The sequence below is a fragment of the Coturnix japonica genome, chromosome 9 (assembly GCF_054131305.1).
Source record: "Coturnix japonica strain WE chromosome 9, WE-NBRP24, whole genome shotgun sequence".
Classification (NCBI taxonomy): Eukaryota; Metazoa; Chordata; class Aves; order Galliformes; family Phasianidae; genus Coturnix; species Coturnix japonica.
This window is the reverse complement of record NC_140671.1, coordinates 21,882,962-21,903,330: the sequence shown is the minus strand read 5'-3', so window position 1 is coordinate 21,903,330 and position 20,369 is coordinate 21,882,962. Positions and strand designations below refer to the sequence as shown.

At 41.5% G+C, this 20,369-nt stretch overlaps 1 protein-coding gene across 5 annotated transcripts; it reads right to left on the bottom strand.

Moving 5' to 3' along the window:
- Positions 1–1,164: 1,164 nt before the first annotated feature.
- Positions 1,165–18,530, bottom strand: LOC146759844 (pre-mRNA cleavage complex 2 protein Pcf11-like). Of its 5 annotated transcripts, none has more exons than XM_085509683.1 (16): positions 18,306–18,530; positions 14,994–15,119; positions 12,715–12,903; positions 12,113–12,298; positions 10,102–11,210; positions 9,641–9,830; positions 8,914–9,553; positions 7,045–8,420; positions 6,013–6,100; positions 5,213–5,335; positions 4,582–4,687; positions 4,101–4,284; positions 3,579–3,701; positions 2,988–3,080; positions 2,280–2,315; positions 1,165–1,665 (listed from the first exon to the last, which is right to left on the bottom strand). In XM_085509683.1, exons 1-16 carry the CDS (start codon positions 18,492–18,494, stop codon positions 1,456–1,458), a joined length of 4,968 nt encoding a protein of 1,655 aa, XP_085365809.1. In that variant the 5' UTR covers positions 18,495–18,530; the 3' UTR covers positions 1,165–1,455. The 5 variants fall into 5 exon arrangements, with proteins under 5 accessions (XP_085365809.1, XP_085365811.1, XP_085365810.1 ...); XM_085509685.1 differs by having other exon boundaries at positions 1,165–1,581; XM_085509684.1 differs by having other exon boundaries at positions 4,582–4,684.
- Between the last annotated feature and the right edge of the window lie 1,839 nt (positions 18,531–20,369).

Genomic DNA, 20,369 nt, shown 5'->3' with positions numbered 1-20,369 from the left:
GTTGCTATGGGCGCAGTCCTCGCGGGAGGAAAATGGCGGGCGGCCATGGCGGCTCAGGGGGACGGGCCCTGCCCCACAGTGATGCGGGAGGTTGCTGTGGCTCCTCTCAGAATCATGAAGGCCATGTCCCTCAGTGCCACAGCACTTCCCCAGCAGCCTGTGCCAATGCATCACTGCTTTTAGACCAGATTTTCCCTATATCAAACCTCTCACTGCAGCCTTACATAAAGGTGTGGGTTATTGCTTGAGGTCTGGTTGTCAAAGTTCACAGCTGATACTTACAACATGCACTGGGATGAATTTGGATTTTCTGAGTACCCGACCTTGCAAGAGCCATCTATCCTAAGACAGTGACATTTCCTCTGACTTTTAGATGAAATCCACCCCTGCCCCTGAAATCCACACCTGGCAAAATGCATTTTTATCCCAAGACAAACACCCTATGACTTATGCACACTTACACTTCCATGCATACATACCTATGCAGCTTACTGCCCATCCCACAAACACACCCAACCACACAAACCCACTACAGAAAGGAAAGAGACTGACACAAACATATGCTTCAATTTTATTTATTACATTTAAGAAGTATTAACATCTCAGGATATCTGGTTTATCACCTAAATTCAGTCATAAGCAACGAAAAAATTAAAAAAAAAAAAATTTTAAAAAAACTTCAAATGAGCATTCTTAGATTCATACCTCCCCTGTAAAGAAAAGTTTGTCCAGCTGTATTAAACTCTTATGTGTGACTAATGGGAAAATATATCATTGAAGATGTCTCAGCTACCAGGCATCCTGGTTTGTTAATGGTCTGTTGGCACTTGTGTTCACAACTGAGCAACTCTGGTTGCTTTGTTAAATTCTGGCATTTCTACCCAAAACGGTCTTATGGTTACTTGTTTTAACATCTGGATATGTAAAAGATTGTTCAAGTTAAGGTTAAGAAGAAATCTAGGATTTTATCTTGAGAAGTCCCAGCATTGCTTCCCTTGATCACCCGCTTATGAAATAACTGAAGGAAGTTGCTTGCTTTTACTTTTCTGAATCTGATTCAGCAACAGGTTTAAAACTGAGGTCTTTTTATTTCCATTTAAACTGAAAAAAGTACAGAAACGCTGTCTTTGTTTGATGGTGTGCATAAACATTACACTCCCCGTATATAGCAAAAATAGGTTTTATTTATAATTTACATTTCCACAAGTGAAAATTGTACATTTTTTACATATACAATTTCATTCCATTAAATTTTCACGCATCTACAGAATTTTCACACAATGACACCTGAAACAGTGCAGGCAATAAGAAATTTAAATACAAAAATGTATTTATTAACCAAACAGTCGCTGAGGCCCTGCCTCAATTTGAGTGCTTTTATTTCCTATAAAAAGTATCTGCTTTCCAGAATTAACACAGGAGCTCTTCTGTAAAAAAAAAAAATCAAACCTCATTCTAAACAGACTCATCTGGTTCTGTTTTAACATCTATAGAGGCAGGTGTGCTCTCTTCTGCACAGGCAGCAGGGGTGCCATCAGGTTCTTCTTTCACTTGAGGTGAGTCACAGGACTCATCCGTTTCCTGTTTAACAATGTTCAACATAATATGTAGGGGATTTTCTACAGGGGTCTTGCTGGGAGAGGGTGTGCAATCAGATGATGATGTCTATAAAACAAACATTCACACAGCATTAACACATTGTTCAAACAACCATTTTTTTTTACCTTCTTTTCCTTTCTGTCTCTTTCAAAGCGCAAACATGTGGGCAAGCAGAGCACTCAAAATCCAAACTTCCACTTATTACTTTCTACTTTATCTAATAATACAAAGTTACTATATCATAGCATTACTTTTCCATAATTACTATCAAACGGTATTATCCTCACAGTGATGAAATGCTTAATATGTTACTGTAAAATATTCCCAACTATTCCCCCCACTGTTAGCTCCCAAGTCATAACAAATTTAACATATACTAACACTCATTTTTTCCGTTTCTTAAAATTCTTAAGATTACACATGTTAACAATAAAATCATAATGGCTTCACTTTAGTCTCACCTATATAACACGAAAGCTGTCATGGATACATCATAGCTAACTCTAACTATACATTACAAACTTGCCATTCCCAAGGCATTCCCTCTGATTCTTTGCCTAGGCACATGCAAGAGGAACTGATTCTGCAGACCTGCTCTATATAAAGACAGTGATCAAGCAAACAAACTGAAAGCAAAATAGTTTAAAAATATATATATATGAAAGTAAAGGTTTTCTTACGTTTTGGTAATCTTCATAGCAGGATGGATGGTAAATCTGCAAAATAATTGTTAACCATTTAAATACATTAGGGATACAGTAAAAGCACCAGTCATAAACAGAACAAATCCAAATCACACTATTCCTCCAGGACAACAATGTGTAGAACAAGTATGGTGTCAAATGTGACTGGGAAGATATCTGGTGTATGCTTAGTTAGGAAAAGCCATCATATAAAAACCTTGTTTAGCACAGGGAAATAACTGGACCAAAACCAACACCTACACTCACAGAACATTCACAGAACAGAATGGGTGGAAGGGACGTCTGGAGCCAAGCTGCCCAGCACTACATCCTTTGGCTTTTGAAGGCCTCCAAAGAGAAACAGGCTCCACCACTGGGCTCTTTCCAGCACGGTCTCTCTTGTAATGAGGGGCCCAGAAGTGGACCCAGTAATCCAGGCAGACTCAACAATGCTAAGTAGAGAAGATCACCTTCATTTATCTTTTAGCAACATATTACGATGGAAGCCTATTGAGCCTGTACTAATGATCCCAGGACTTCAAGCATGTCCAAAGGTTGAGATATTTATACAACTAGAAGCAGGAAAACTAACAGGGGAGTCCTTCAGAAAAGATGGGTCACTGTGATCTATTTCTGTAATTCTTCTCTTACGCTTTTGTTTTGCTTTTTAATATAAATGAGTGCCACGTAACAAGATTGGATTACCTTCTCATGCATTCTGATAGCATTCTTTAGATGCCACTCTTCCTCTTCCTCATCCCAGTACTGCTCAAACTGCTCCCGGCAGATTTCACACCTCTGAAAGTTATTGAAGTAACATGATAGATACATGGTGTTATTAAAGCCATTACTGAACACCAACATCAAGAACTTGGCTAGTAACAGTCACAAATATATATACATTAAGATAACACGAAAACTACATTTTACCTCCACGCTTCCAAAATATCTTTAAGAAAATGTTAATAGAAATTATTTGAGTACAGTTGGTAGAATGAGCAACAACATTTGTCAATTGAAAAAGTTAAGTCTTTTCCCTTTAACAAGGAAGTCTCAGCAAGACACTCTGTAACAATCTAATGCTGTTTTACTGTCAATTAAGACAATCTGGTGCAGGGATTTAGTTTATTTCATGGCATCTTCCAAAACTCAACTCTGAGTTAGAGTGAGAACTGCACAAAGCATTAACACCCTTCACACTCCTCTGCAAAATAAACAGCGACCTCTGAGAACAAGGCACAAGACTTGAATCTACTTACAGACCATATGGGTTACAGCAGGAAAACTGGAACTCACCTCAACTGCTCCAGCTGGTCCAGCAGGCACACTCTGAAACTGCTTTTCTTTTGCAGCTTTTTCAAAGAACTGGCTTTTTGCACGCTCCTCTAGGTCAGCTATTTCTTCAAACTCAATCCAATCCTAAGGACAATAATTCAATCACAATCACAAACAGCCAGAAATCATTAAAAAATACGTTTGAAAAAAAAAAAAAAAGAAAAGAAAAATGGAATCCCTGAAGTAACAGATATAATCAGCCTTAGTTTGTTAAACTGAAACAGTCTGCGAAAGGCCATTATACTTCAACTTCCATTTCATTCTTAGTCCAACCAAAGCAGTACGGATAACTCCAAGCTGCTTATTGTTCACCACATAACAGCCTTTTCTTTTGGCAAGTATTTCTGATATATCAAGTAGTTTTCATACATCACTGATCACCAAACTCCAATGGTAATACAACTTCAATCTCAATCCCACTCCATGTATGTGAAACACCAAACCCAGCCCTAATTAACAAGGCCCAGGTCCTGCATTGCTCACCGTTACGCTGTAGTACCACCTTCTGTGTGTAATTTTTCGGCGAACGTCTTTTTTCGAACGGTTCTGGCGATAGTGCCAATCTAAATGGTCTGCATAAACGTCTGTCTTTGAAGTAGTAAATCTCATTCCACACGAGCAGCACTGAATTCCAGTGTATAGTTGATTTATAACACTATCATAACGCCTAGAAAAACAAAAAGAAGTTAACATTTCTTTGGAAAGAAATTGGAAGTTTCTCAGTAAGTTGTTTCAAGTGACCTCAGGAGTAGAAGAAAAGCATGATTGTCCTATAAGGTTAAAGCATTTGACAGTCAAAGCATTCATGTAAGTACATTAAAAAGCATTCAAATAAGCATGAACTACTCACAGTGAACACACTAGCATTGTTATATCACACCTACTCAATCGCCTTGGATTAACCGCCTAGATACCACCATGCCATTATTCCTAGTGCAGAGTAAGCTCATGCTGCAATACGCACTGACTGAGTTCTTCAACTTTAAAGTTCGTGAGGTCTGGGACATCGTGATCACCCTGGTCATCATCCTCCTCTTCAGCTGCTGGCTGTGCCGATGTTTCATTCGCTTCTTTAAAAGAAAGAATTTCATCAAAATTTCAGCTCATTTTCAGAACAAAATAAGGTGCACCTGGATATTATTTTTATTCAAATACTAATAAATATAACCTGACTACGTTAACCTGAATGTGTATAAGAGCTGAGTCAGTCTCATAGCTTTAAAAAGCGTACAAAAGACAGTATGCAACTCCAAATGGCAATTTAACATGACTCTACTTCATCTAAGCTTCTGGCACTAAAATTCAGTATTTAGAGAGAGACAAATATTTCAGAGACTGACAGGAATCTGATTAGAATCACTGACAAGTTATTGAGGTGGGGCACCAAAAAAAAAAAAAAAAGAAATGGAGGCTCTAAATAGCTTAAAAGATACATTTAGAAAGTTAATAATTCACTTTATCACACGCACCAAATGGTTTCCCACAAAGATCCATTTAAGAAAAAAGAATGCAATAGTTCACATAGTTCTTACATTTCACTTTACACTTTAGCTACGCGTAAACTGGAGAGTCAGAATGTAATGAAAGCTACATACGTGCTGAAGTGGAATCCGTTTTTGACAGTTTGAGGATTCCTGTCGACAACAGTTTAGCAAACAATTCGTTGACATCGAGCTGACCAACGTGGTTATCAGGATATGAATGTGGAACTGCTCCTCCTAGGAGAGGGGAAATAAGGTCACAACACTCAAGGAAACCAAAGGTTAGCATAAAAAAAAATAATCACCTCCATCAGCATTTCACAACACTCTTTTCCTTCTACCCCTTTTTACTTCCATTTTTTAACTTCAATCTACTCATCCACTTCAGTTTGCCTCATACGCAGCCTTTGCCTCATTTCTGCCCCTACAACTTCCTTCCTAATGTGTTTTGAAATGCCATCTACCTGTTTTCTACTGAAATTCCCATGGAAAACGTAGTATTTTCTTGTTCTGTGCTTAAAGATCTCATGAGAATCCATCTACTTGTATCATTTACAACTTGATACAAGACTTTTATTACTAACAATTAATATAGTGGGAATGTGTATTCAGCCTGGCCAATTGAGGTGCCCTTCTGCTATGTGAAAAGCAATCCAAAAATTGGTTTCAGTGGTTTTGTTTTGTTTTAAAGTGTAACTACATACCAAAACCACGCAGTTAAAGCACTCACTGCTTGAGAGAAACCCCTGGAGAGATGACAGTACTCCTGAAACCCCACCTACTGCCATCTCACAGAGAAGGATGCCCTTTAGTGTACAAGGACCCACGGCACCATCACCGTACAGCACTAATTTTTGTTGTCATGAACAGAGAACAGTCCAAAGGACACAGAAGGAAGTTAACTATTACAGTACCTGCAGGGTTCTGAACAAAGCTTCCAGGATTTGGTAGATACTGTTGACCTTGGCCATAAGGTCCTGTCTGAGCAGACATGTGCGAAACCTGTAAAATTAAGCATTTATGCAATCTTGGCAAGGCAATTTGTTTTTAATTATTCCATCATTAACCTCTACACACTTCTCAGTACAAACTTTTCTTCTACTTGCGCATCCTTCAAGCACATTTTCCACTTAAAGTATTTCAAAGCAATCCTTTTCACCAAAAAAAAAAGGGCTAATAACAAAAGAAACTGTTAAACGTTCACCAAGATCACAATGAGGTTTTATCTAATAACTGAGATAGTACCCATGACATGAAATGCATCCTGAAAGATGGATTTTCAGCAAGCCAGCTGCAAGAAACTTCAGAAAGAAAATAAATTTTTACAGCACGCTTGTAGTATGTCCCCTACAACCTCCAATCTACTGGGAGAACAGACATTGTTTTCACTGATTTACAATTACTTTCTCCTTTAGAAGAGAGCGCTTCCAAGAAGCAACAGCAAGGACAACTGACACCATAAAGCCTGCCAGTGCCATGATCATTCTTCAGAAGCTATAGCTTAAAAGTCTGCATCTTTCTCAGCTGCTCCCAAGTTATGGTTGTCTCCAAAAAGACTGCAATTATTTTGGTTCTTTTTAATTCTAAACCTCTCAGAAAAAGTAATTACATATATTCGCTTCAATAATCTGTCATGATTTGTAAGTAACATGCTTTGTGTAAGAGAAAACATCGCATTCTTCCTATTACTTAATTCATTTTCAAATAAAAGATACTGATGTCAGTGCAATATCCTCAGCTATAAAATGGTTGCAAAGAACTGGCTTTTAATTTCTAAAAACAAAGACTTAACAAATAGCAATGCCTGCCCCTTTTTCCTTGAATCATCCAGATACTACTTAAGGGTATTTTTAGTCTGCAAAAAAAATGCTTTTAGAGGAAAAACTGCTAATTTTCTACACAAGAATACTCCTCAAAGTAAATTATTTACTAGAATCAGTTATTACCTGATGACCTCCCATTGACATAATATTGAAGTTTCCGTATTGTGAACCTTGAAGTTTGTCGTCAAAGTAATGTCCGGATGCTCTCAATGCAAAATTCTGTGCTCCTGGGCCAGCTGGCCCACTGAAATTTGGTCCTAGTGAACTGTCAAACATTTCAGGCCTTTGGAACTGCATTCCATGAGCTGGTCCGCTGTAGCCCTGTCCGGGATGGTCAACAAACGGACCACTTTGTCCATATGGTGACATCTCTAATCGTGAGGCAGGATGGCTAGCTATATTTTCAAAACGTGAACCATGAAGGCCAAGGGGCAGGTCAAATCTTGAGGCAGGCTGGTGAGGGCCATCAAATCTTTGAGGTATGGCTGCATCAAATCGTGGCTGTGCGGGCTGGCCAGGAGCCCTTTCAAATCTTGGGCCGGGCTGTCCATGAATTCCATAAAATCTTTGCAAAAGAGACAGTTGTCCAGGTTGACCATCAAAGCCAGCATGACAGCCATCAAATCTCGGACCGGTCCGTCCCATAGGACCATCAAATCTAAGTCCACCAACGCCCTGGTGCACTGGTCCATCAATCAACCTGGGCCCTACACCTGGCTGCCCATGTGGCCCCTCAAATCTGAGGCCGCTTCCAGGTTGACCATGGGGCCCCAATGGCTGTAAATGCGGACCCTCAAACCTGAGACCACCTTGACCATGAGGCCCCAAGGGATGACCATGTGGTCCTCCCTCAAACCTGAGACCACCTCCTGGCTGACCTCGAGGCCCCAGAGGTTGACCATGAGGTCCCTCAAACCTGAGACCACCTGAAGGCTGACCACGGGGTCCCTCAAACCTGAGACCAACTCCAGGTCTTTTGAATCTAGGACCACCAACAGGCTGGCCTGCAGGCCCCTCAAACCGCAATGGTCCAAGAGGTCCCTCAAGCCTCAAAGGACCTCCCCCACCAACCTGTCCGTGAGGTCCTTCAAACCTGAGAGCCCCTGCCAGCTGCCCTGGTGGCCCATCAAATCTTAGGGATCCAGCTCCCCCTGCTCCTGCCAGGGGCCCATCAAACTGAGAAGCACCTGCCCCCACCAAAGGGCCCTCAAATCTCAGAGCAGCTTGTCCAGTCGGTCCATCAATTCTAGAACTTGAACCAGCAGTAGGGCTATCGATAAAAGGACTTCCTTGTCCATCTGCCCCAACTCTTGCAGCAGATGGTCTAGATGAGCCATCAAATAAAGGTCTGTCTTCCATTAGTGCACTTATTCTCGGCTTTGCTTCTATGCCTCCAAATCTTGACCCTGGACTGTCAGGAAATGGTTCTTTATCTGGATCTTCGTATCTAGCTCTTTTGAAACGTTCATTGAATGGTGATCTTGGTTCATCTCGAACACCTGAAAGAGGAGAAAATAAAAGATAAGGCACTGTACAGAGAAGGACCTAGGTGTCCTGGTGGACAAAAGGTTGACCATGTATCAACAGTAGGCCCTTGTGGCCAACGAGACCAATGATAAACCTAGAGTGCGTTAAAAAGAGCACGGCCAGCAGGTCAAAGGAATAATAGATGAGGTCAGGCTCTTTTCAGCAGTGCTCAGCGACAAGATAAGGTGCAATGGGAACCAAACTGTAACATAGAAAGTTCCATAAAAACATAAAGAAAAAAGACAAAACACTTTACTCTGAGGGTTAAAGAGCACTGGAACGAACTGCCCAGAAAGGTTTTCCTTCTCCAGAGATAATCATAATCTGCCCAGACACTTTCCTACTCTAAGGTACTTGCTTTAGCACTGGGGCGTTGGACTATGTATCTCCTACAACTCAACAATAACTACTTGCAAAAAGATTGCAAATTATTTGACATCTGTAAAATAAGGCAAAAATGCATACCAGATTTCCCAAGCAGCTGTCTTTCTTCACGGTTATCAAACCTACAGACTGCGTCACCATCGATCTTCTGGAACTCTGTTGTACCTTTTCCCTGCTGTCTGAGAGCATCTCTGAATTCATCTGATTCTCCCCAGTTGTCGTAAGGGTCGAAGTTTTTTGAACCTCTTCCTCCTTTAGTAGCATTTTGTTCCTCAAGCCTTTGTCGACCCTCCAGAGGTGAAAGGTTATCAGCAAAGGGTCTGCTGGTGCCACTTACAGGAGAGTGCCGTCTTGATCTTTCTCCAAAGGGTTCTTTTCTTTCAAACTGCACTCCACACTTTGCTTTCGCTTGCTCACAGTCCACAGAGAGCAATGCATCAGGTACATGATAATCCAAAATATCATCAGGATCCAAGAGATCAAGTCTTGACAATGAATGCTGAACTTGTGTCCTCTTCAGTTTAGTTTTATGCTCATAGTATGTTAACTCCGCATCCGACAGAAGAGGCTTCCTTTTCAAAGAGCCTTTTTCATCTGTAGGGCTATCCCACACATTACATCTGTGCTTTCCTTCCTGGTACTGGAACAGCTGTCGAATCTGATGAGCTACCACAAGGAACTCGTCTTGTGTTATTTCACCAGATGCTAAGCGGTCATTGGCCTGTAACATAAAGTTTGGATTTCTAAGAAGAAAAGCAAAGCACAACTATATCCAAGACACCTCTACAAATCAATCAATCAGTATTACCTTTTTAAGTAATTCTCTCTTGCTTGCAGACGTCAGTTCTTTGGGAATTTGCAAATTGGCATCCACACTTAACCGGTGTTGCTGTTTCGGTGCTCGGGGTGACAGAATTCCTTTAGCAGCAGGCCAGTTTTCTCGGTGTTGTTGGTGAGGGGATTTACCAACTGCTTGGTGTTCTTCAGTCTGCTGAGAGCTGTGAATAGGAACACGTTTAAAACACAAGTTAGTTATTTATTCAGGATGTATTACATCTCTATCAGAACCGATCATGGTAAAACATCACTATCGATTTAGAAAGTATGCATAATTGCCATTTTTTACTACAAGCAAATTATGAATCTCAATCAAGAACTTCTGTCAGCATGGGCTGTCTGAATGTTTCCTCCCAAACCTAACTGTACTTCAGCCAAGAGCAGAATTTCCACTTACTTCAGAGAGAATTTGTTCGAAATATGGTAACTTACTTTTTATTTTCCTCCCAACCAGGTTTCCACCTCTTGCCTGCTTTGGATCCCTGCCAATTCTCTGCATTCTCCTTTGGATCAGGAGAACCTTTTGTAGAATGCTGGCTTGCTGTTTCTTGGGGCCTGTCTTCTTGGCTTTTTTTCACCCTCCTTGGATCTTGCACCTCTTGTTTAACATTTCGCTTATTAGAATTTCTTTCATCTCTTGCCCCTTGTGAGGCTTCTTCAGCATGAGACTGTTTAGCGCCAATCAGGCATATCTTTCCAATTTTAGGAGTTGAAGAAGTGGGAGATAAACTCCTGAGTCTTCTTTTGGGTGGTCTCCTCTCTCTTCGTTTTGGAGAATGTGTAGATGGTGACCGTGACTTAGGAGAACGGGATCGTGACCGTTTTCTATTACTGGATCTCCCTTGTTTTCCACCCTGTTTTTCTGATTCTTCTGTAGTCACGTCTTGTTTCTGGACAACACCATTAATTGTTTTATTCCTGCTGCCTACTGGTCTATGCTCAGATGTCTTATGCTCATCTTTTTCTTTTTTCTCTGTATTTCTCCTCTTTTCTTTCACCTCATCCCCTTTGCTCTCTGGCTTTTCTTGAAGATGTTTTTTCAGTCTTGGATCCCGTTTACTCATTTCAGATACTTTTGTGCTTTCAGATTCTTGGGTTTTAGTATCTTTAGTATTGGGAAGCTTGTTTTTCAAAGGAGATGGAGATTTAGACTTTGTTTCCAACTGATCAGGTTCTTTCTTTTGTGGTTTTTCACCTGCTTTCATTTTCTCTGGCTTTGTTGAGCTTTGTTTTTCAGACTGGGATGTTTTGCTCGCCTTGGTATCAGACTGACCAGATGCGCTTGGTGGAAATTCTTTCCTATGGGACTGATCTTTAGCATGAGAAGAATGTTGTGACATTCTATTAAGTCGAGGATCTCTATTTACTATTTTGACATCGTGAAGTGGAGGACTTGAGGATGGTTTGATCTTCTCAGACTGTAACGAAGCCTGAGTAGGCGTCTTAACGGCCACGTGAGGTGTCTGGGACACATGTGGCTTGGAAGGCGCTGGAACTGAAGGTATAGAAGATGATCCTTGCTGAACACTAAGAGAAACAGCCTGAAATAAGGTGACAAGAAAAAAAAAAACCTAGCATTAATCTGTGTGATACAACACCTGCACAGAGATGATCGTGTTCTGTTTTGAAAAGAAAGATGAAAATAGAAATGTTTTGAAGTAGTTATCAGACTAATCCATTTAACTGAAAATGACCCATTCATTCCTCATCGCAGCAATTAAAATAACATAGTACCAACACAAAAGGCGAAGATCAAGTACAAAGTCAATACTACAAGGTCAACGCAGCAAAAAAATCAACAAAAGCACACCTCAATACAGCTTTAGTTTTTCTATACATTCCTCATTTCCAAGACAACTAAACGGCCAAGCATGTTTATATATTTTCATTTCTACACTTCTACGATATTTCACTTTAGTATCATCAACTTTCAACACAAGATGACTTTCAATTATGAATGTAAAAACAAAACAGGTTTAACTGCCACCGCCTTCAGATTGTGACAGCCACCACCCTCAATGTCACCCTCAGATTGTGACATCAAACCAACCTGACGTAATGAAGACAGAAACTGCCTTGACATTTCCAACAATCAGGATTCCCCGTTCCTTATGGAAATACTCAATTTTCTAAGCGCAAATGTATTCAAAAAAAGCCTTGTTTATGGTGAGCCACAAAAAGAGGTGGAAGACACATCACAGGCAGACATAATTTTCAAGATGAGAACAAAAGACCACAAACCTTTTTTAACCTGTTCTGAATGTAATCCTTAAGATTTTTATGTAACAATTACTGGTCTAGAGGACCAGATCAACTTGCACTACTCTAGTCCTAAAACAGCTCCTCTTGTCTAAACTTAACTGCAGTTACCAGTATAGACGCTAAGGTACGACCAAACAAAGTGAGACCGAACTATGGACCATTCACCAACTATCCTACTCACCAACTGTGCTTTAGTCTGTTCCAACTCCAGCATTTTTTGCTGAAGTTCTAACAACTGTTTTTGCTTCGCAAGCAATTGCTGCCTTATCAGTTGCTCCTGTGTCAAATTCTTTTGTATTTCTGGAACAGCTGGAGGAGTAGAGGCACCAGAAGTGACAGCAGAGGTAGATGCAGTAGATTCCTCTGGCTAAAAATAGAACATAAGGTTACATTCAACATCTTAATGGATCCAGCTAACTCCATCTCTCTTAACTGCTAGTGTGATACAAAACTGGGACTTAGCTTGCACAAGTTAATGACTGCATTTTTTATGCAAAATACAAACAAAACAATTTCTGCTCCTCTAGGAATTGCCTACTGTCATAGGATTAACTGTGCCACCATGACAGAATATGGCATTTAACATAAATGTTTGGAAATCTAGAATTCAAGTTATAAATACTTACAATAAGCCCCTTAAATACTGAGTCCATAAATTCTTCTTGCCTGTCTCCAGAGATCAGATGCTTTATTCTTATCACACTACGTTTGTCAAAAGCAGCATACAAACAACAAAAACAACACGTACTGCCATCTGTTCATACAGTAGGTATAGAGACTTACCGATTTATTTAAAAACTTAGGATTCACATGGATGCTAGAAGTATTCACATTTGGGGGCAGAGGTTTAATTGGCCAAGCAGGATCTAATGAGTTGACTCTGACGTCAAGTGCATACAGTTTCTTCAAAGGAAAAATATCGTCCCATGTGGAGCGTAATTTAAATAAACTTTTCCTAGTATTTGCATCCACCTAAAACAATAAAACAATTCTATGGCTTGTTAAGTTAATATAAAACAACCTATACTTTTCTGTAGAACTTAAGATCTCATATGCTTTATATTCTTACCAAAGTTATCATTTTAACACAACGAACTGGCTACAAAGAACTTGTAAGTGGTGTAGATTGATACATCTACACCAACAGAATCGGTAACAGAAGTTCAAATGCGGACATGTGAAGGTTTAATTGTGTATTACCGTTCTCTGAGAATTTTCTTTCAGCTTTTCCATTACCAAAATTCTCATTTTACTTGGCCAATTTCTGTCAAAAAAAATACAGCGACAAAAATATCCAAAGAAAATGCCTCTGAAACAATACAGTAACTCAAATGTTCGTGCTGAGCGGCACACAGCAACAACAACCAAATCAGAGAACAACAAACTTTCTGAACAGAGAAAGTGTTTTGTTGAGCTGTTTAATCACTGAAGGTTTTTTTCCCCCTAATAAATCCAACAAAAGGTGTATGAGTCAAAACGAACTCAAGTACATTTCCGTTCAACTGCAAAATCAGACCCATAAATCAAGCACTAATAGTGCTACAACCCATTTTCTCTTTGCAATCAGATGTAGCAATTAAGCTCAAAACTCACATTAAAGAAAAAATTCAATTAATCTCATAACTCAAGTAGTTAATTTAAACAAATGGAAAACATCTGCTGACAAAACACATGCTGCTGCTAGCTCAACCATTACACATTGACCCTTTTTTTTTGGCTTTTCAACCTTTTTCGGGCTACAGTTTTATTTTAGGTGTCACATTAAGACACGTTGTCCAGAAAGTTCAGAAGTTCTTTGAAAAAGAGGGCAGGAACTTCAATAAAAGTAACTCATACTTAGCTAATATGGGTGGGAGGTGCCTCTACACAACTTTCAGTGTGAGGGTATCAAGTTCACTGCTGCCATGACTGAGCCAGTTTCTGACATCGCTAAGTGTTTAAAGATACCTTCAGTGATCATTTACTGATAAAACAGAATCTCTAGCAATGTCAGGGTGAGAATTTCATCTTGCGATATCATGAGTTATCTAAAGTGACTGACACTTTACATATTTAATATCAATTTAATAGTTCTAGTTAGCTTATTGGACAGTTAACTACAAAACTCAGCAAATGAATTACCCAGAGCTTCAGCTGCAAGTTTAAATGCAACTATGTGAAAGAACACAAACCAATATTGGAAAAATAAGTAAATGCCTGCCTATCTACTCTATACAAAGGAGTTCAATATCTCTGAGCTCACTATTACAATCTACCCCTTATTTAGTCACTCATTGTACACCTGAAAAACAGATATAAAACATTCTGGGATCACAGATCCTCGCTGCTATGCAATAACAAATACACCAAAGCTCCACTTATCTCATTCAGATGCAGTGCCACTTTGTTATGTTAGGGCATACAGGAAACCACAGAAATTAACCATTAATTCAACTTAAACCCACTCAAGTCCAGTCTTTCAAAAGCCGGACTTGGATTTGCCATTCTCATTGAGGAATAAGCACAATTACTTCACTGGGTTTAAAGACTTAGGAAAAAAAAAAAAAAGTGAATACATTTGGCAGCAATTTTCAACACTGAATGAAATTAAAATGGGTATCTTTAACGTAACAAAGCAATAATATACTCTCACAACCTCCCCCCCTCGCCCATCATGTTTTTTAATCACAGACCACTTGAAGAATATCAGCTGCTAGTGGTATTTGTTGCAATTTAAGCACCCATTTTTCACACCAAAAATTAAGTGAATCAGACAAATCTAACTCAGAGAGCTCAGAAAACCTCTAAGAAACTGATTCTCAATATATTCCTGACACAAAGACTAACTACTTCCTTAAAAAATAAATCAGCAATTCATAATTAACTGTTCTACTAACTTAACTTACAGGCTTGACAACAGCAGGAATGCCCTTCCACATTATAGATACAGTATTTGCCATTCATAAAAAGCAATTAGTTCTTCTGGTTCGGTACCCAAGAAAACCCAAAGCTGAGAGCATGTATTTATTTTACCAGGAACAACTTTGCTTAAATACAGAACTTTTCTGAAAGTGTATATATACCTTTTCAAATACACAAATAAATGTTGCAACTAGGTTTTTAGTAAATGCAGTAAGATACTCTCTTCCAACTTTCTTGACAATTGAATCCATAAGGTACATAACAGGAAGCTTCTCTGACGCAGGAGCCTGGAGTAATAAGAAGAAACTGAGAAGTTTAGTACAACAAAGACATACGTTAAACTATATATAAAGGGATTACCAATCCCAGAAATACAGACCTCTCTTTTGGGTTGCCACTATCCACACCAAGGGATTTGCTTGGGATTTTGGTTTTGGTTTATACAAAAACTTAAAAACTTAAATCTGGAAAATCAATACTCAGTTCAAAGTATAATGCGGTGGGTCTACCACAGAGAAAAGGAACAACTTGGGTTAATCCTGTTTGTCTCAAAGCTTTGGGGTGAAAAAAGGGGAAAAAAAAAAGAAAAAAGAAGCCCACAAGACAGTATTACTGCTAGTGTACTGAGTGCAGCCTTTCAAAACCCACTGGAGAAAGTAACTTGAAATGAGCAGGAAGCCATCGCTAGCACTTCAAGGAACTTCTAAAAAATATTTTATCACTTGGACCTCCCGAATGCTGCTTTTCTCCATCTCACGGAACACAAATCAGACTTCCTGCGAACAGCCCGAGTTAGAGAACTTCGGTAGTAGCAGATTATACGTTGAACATCACAGTCCTTTCACAAGCCACACGCAGAAAAGGTCACAACTATATCACTGTAATCCAAGGGAACGGAGCAAGCAGTCCCAGTCTCTGTTGGCACTTCATGTGTTTGGGAGTAGTTAGAAGTAATCACACAGAAATTAAGGAAGCCTACTTCAAAATGTGACAGCATTAGTTTAGCAGTGCCCTCCTTCCAACATCAGCTACTCAGGTGGCACAGTCTAAGAACCGTGACTTCAAAAGAGTTGGGTTATTTAAGTCTTCATTTTTTGGTAATGTTTATTATGTTCTCTAGCCCACGTTCCAATAACCACACAAATGGAATCCCAGATTTGAACCTCTTGTTTTCAGGTGATCTAGACAGTACCCCCTAAGCAAAGAAAGAGACCCACACAGAGCTAAACCAACAGCAGGGAGGCTCCGCATACCACCAGAACACACAGAATGCTAACGCTGAGCTCATCACCACAGAATTCCCACTCTTCTTTCAAATAACGTATGAAAGCTATTGTTGGAAATGTGCGGCTTTGGTTTTTTTTTTATTAGTTTCCTAAAAAAAACTTAAAAAAAAAAAACAACTGAAAGTCAAACCATAATCAAACCCCGAGTCACAAACTTGCAAAGAAAAAAAAGACTTTAAAAACCAACTTTGTACACAAAATGGGTCTCAGAAACAAACTCTGCACTATACAATGGTAAATAAAAAGACAAATACATATTTCAAACTTTTTATTTACATATTTTTTTATCATAGCAGTCACGCATCTCAGAGCCATTAATTCAGTCGTAAAGCAGAGCACTCCAGTTTTACACTAAACAAAACTGCCTCCAGGCAACACTTTTTAAAAGTGGCTTACGCAAAGGAGAGCACTTTCCCCCAAAAAAAACAAGTAAGAAAACTTGCCTTGAATAAACCACAGTCACAAATAGTAACTAAGGCAAAACTAACCATTGATACAAGATTAAAGACAGCTTTCAAAAGAAGGAGGAAAAAAAAATTAAAAACACACTTCAGGGCAGGCTCTAAAACACCCAGAAATGAAGAAATTTGACAGCATTGATATTTATCACATGTTATATACATCCACCACTGCCCTTTAGGAGATATAATGGTGAGATCTATTCGATTATGACGTCACCTCCCCAAGGAATGGCAAAGCTTGGCCACTGGTAGCATTTAAAACTAGACTGGAAGAGGTCTGTGGAATGCTAAAGAGCCATCCTGCATTGGTAGAAAGACAGATTAAATAATGTAAGAGATCTTTCCCTCCCCAGCATTAAGACAATACAATTCTCACCATTATAAACAGTGATTTAAAGCCAAAGGGGGGAAAAAAAGGCCTATATTAGAGGGAGCCTGGTATTAGAGGGAGCAAGGGAGACAATGGGGAAGGGGTGACTGGCAAGAACACACAGTGGATTGAAGAAATAACCCTTTTCTTACAGAAAGCTGCAATAGAAAGGTACAGTAACCCCCCACCCCGCCCCCATCCGTGTTCTGAGGCTGACTGATGTCAGCAACTGCCTGGGTTGGGCTCAGAGGGAGCCTCCTCTTTCCCTTCCTTTTCTATCACGTGCCTTTCAGACGCCATGTTAGGATCCTACAGGCTTTTCTACACAGTCGGGGAGAATTTCTTCTTCCCATCCTCACCAAATCAAACTCGCTAACCAAGACACGTGAAGATAACACAGCACTCGCTTTACTTAGGGCAAACAGCCACCTGCAAGCCAAATGGGTTACCCCAAGCCCACATCGCTTTCTCTAAGCAGAAAACACAAGAATCACCCGACCAGCAACACACACACTTCCCTACTAAGAGCAGATGATCGCCTTTCACCTCAAAACTTCCCTGCAAGATCAGTCCCCCACCCTTACTCCTCCAGTTAATATCTCACTGGGAAAATAACCTTATCTTTCAAACTACAAACAATACTTTAAAATAAATCATTATAATTAGCCTTTCTAAAGCAGATGATTTCTGTGCTATAAACTCAACCTTATTTATATTCCTTCACGCTACCTGGATATAAATTGGGGGGGGGGAAACAACAAACCTGCACAAGGTCAGGCTCTCGCTAACGAGACTTATAAAATCGTTATCTACGTTAGAAATTGCTAAATTCAACGGTTTCGACACCAGTTTAAAGGGGAAAACTCAGTTCCAAGGGCGAGGCTCTGCCCAGTCACGGCCGGGCCGCCATGTTGCATCTGTTACCGAACCCAAGGGACCCCAACCCGTCCGGGTGCCCTCGGGTCCCCTGTTCCCTACGGGGTGTGGGAATAAGGGGCAGCCCTCAGCCTGGCCAGGAAGGGAGGGGTAAAAGGCCGCTTAGGGGAGGGCCATGCTCCCTGCCGAGCCACGCTGTCCTCCGCTTGCTCCCAACGACGACCCTCGGGCCTGCTGCCCCCACACCCCCTCCCTCAGCTCTCCCTGCTCCCCCCATTGCCATCTCTGACCCTGGGAGCACCTCACTCGAGGCCCCGAGCCCTGCTCCCCTTCCCTCCCCCTCCCAGCCTCGGCCCCGCTGCCTCCCTCTCTCGGGCCCTCCTTCTCTCCCTGCCTCCTCCGTCCCTCAGCCCTTTCTCCTGACACCGGCCAGTCCCCCCAGCAGTATAGGTAGGAGTAGTAGGCGGTTGAATATAAAACCTTGGCGATTTGCGCCTCGATCAGGGAGACGATGTCCTTGGCGAAGGGCACGTTCTCCTTGGCCAGGATGGTCAGCATGTTGATGTGAGGTTTGCTGTTGAACGTCAGGTCCTCCAACAATGACTGGTAATCGCGGCACGTGTCCTCCCGGGCCTCGCTGCTACCAGCGCTGCTCTCCGGGGCCGACATGTTCCTCCGACCGGGGCCCGCACCAGGACCCAACCCACCGACCGACGGCCCCCTCTCCGCGATTCCCCTGCCGCCTCCGCCGCCGAGCGACGCTTCCCCCCCTCCGCTGCTGCTGGGCTCCTCTACCGCATCCTCCGAGCTGCGGCTCCGCTGCTTAATGACGCTGCTAATGCCGTCCGGATCGCCGATGCGCTTCCGACCACCGCCAGCTCAAGTCTCAACGCTCACAAAATGGCGGCGGCGGCTACGGCTCGTGAACCGCTTCCTCCAACCGTTGCGTCATGTGAAATTGGGCTGAGGGAAAAAAGGGGCCGGCAGCTTGGAATGCCCCTTTTGTTCGCTCAGCGCGTCCCCATTGGGTGACGCTCAACCGCTCCGCATGCGATTGGCTCGACCTGAAGAACGTGAATGTGATTCGCTGGACCATCTCAATCTACAGATGATTGGTTGCTATGGCCAAAAACCCGCCCTCACCTCTGCGTTCAGACTTACGATTGGTTGTTTTTCCCCACTCCCCTCCTCTAACTCCCCGGGCCAATCCCTCCCGCCTTCCCCTTCAGCCCTCAGTTCTGATTGGTGCTCCGCTGCGATCCCGCCTTTCCTCCTCACCCTCCACAGAGTCACACAGAATCAGTCACAGAATGACCCGGGTTGGAAGGGACCTCAAGGATCATGTAGTTCCAACCCCCTGCCTAGCAGGGCCACCAAACATAAACCTTTACTAGATCAAACATACACATTTACTAGATCAAACATAGATCTTTACTAGAACAGGTTCGCTATTGGCCAGCCGTTGTTGTGGTAACGCGGCTTTCCGTAGTCGTAGTAACAAAGCCTGCTCATGATATTCTCCCAAAGATAATAATAAAGCTTGTGGAAATAAACTCAGTGGCGAAGTGTTTTCTCCACAGCCCTTCCAAAATGCTGCTCCTTTATGAGGAAACAAAACTGAACTTGATGCCTCTATGAGACAGGCAGGGCAGCCAGGCCTGATAGGTAGATAGAAATACTATCATAGAATCACCAAGGTTGGAAAAGACCTAAAGCATCATCCAGTCCATCCACCTACCACCAGTATTTGCCCACTAAACTGTGGTAAGAAGCCATTCAAGAATTAAGTACTTTCCCAAACATCTAAGGTTGCAGATACTACCAGAGTAAAACACCGTAGGTTTTCAAACATCAGTTTAATTACATGTAGATTACCTCACTGTACTGTAGGTTTTCGAACATCAGTTTAATTACATGTAGATCACCTCACTGTACATGAGCTCAAGTCCTTTGTTCTCCAGCCCAGATTCACTTAAGGAAGCAGACGGTGTTTCTCTGTGGTTCACAGAATCACAGAATTATCAAGGCTGGAAAAGACCTGGAAGATCATCCAGTCCAACCATCACCGATACTTCCTGGCTAAATCATATTCCTCAACACCACATCCAAGCGTTTCTTGAACACTCCCATGGTCGGTGACTCCACCACCTCCCTGGGCAGTGCATTCCAATGCCTGACTACCCTTTCCGAGTAGTAAAATTTCCTCCCAAAGGAGGAAATACTGTTTTCCCCAAAGGGGAAAAGGAGCCCTGCAAGGGGAAAAGGAGCCCTGCAAGGGGAAAAGAGCAAGGAAAAGCAGCCCTGAAAGAGAAAAGCATTACAGAATTGGAAAAGGAGCCCTGCAAGGGGAAAAGGAGCCCTGCAAGGGGAAAAGAGCAAGGAAAAGCAGCCCTGAAAGAGAAAAGCATTACAGAATTGGAAAAGGAGCCCTGTGTAGAGAGTGTTTTTTACAGCTAGCTGAGAAGTGTCGTAAACACAGTGCAGTTAATCAAGCAGCCATGCCACCTGCAAGGACAGTGAGATCAACAGGATGCCCTGGGATGG

Bases quoted from the DNA above. Each gene is read 5' to 3' on its own strand.
- LOC146759844 (XM_085509683.1), bottom strand. From the start codon at position 18,494: ATGTCGGCCCCGGAGAGCAGCGCTGGTAGCAGCGAGGCCCGGGAGGAC. The intron at 6,101-7,044 runs GTAATAACTGAT...TTAATTTTACAG, and splicing joins TGTCAATGGGAGGTCATCAG to GTTTCGCACATGTCTGCTCA. The intron at 2,316-2,987 runs GTAATCCAATCT...ATTATTTTGCAG, and splicing joins CTATCAGAATGCATGAGAAG to ATTTACCATCCATCCTGCTA.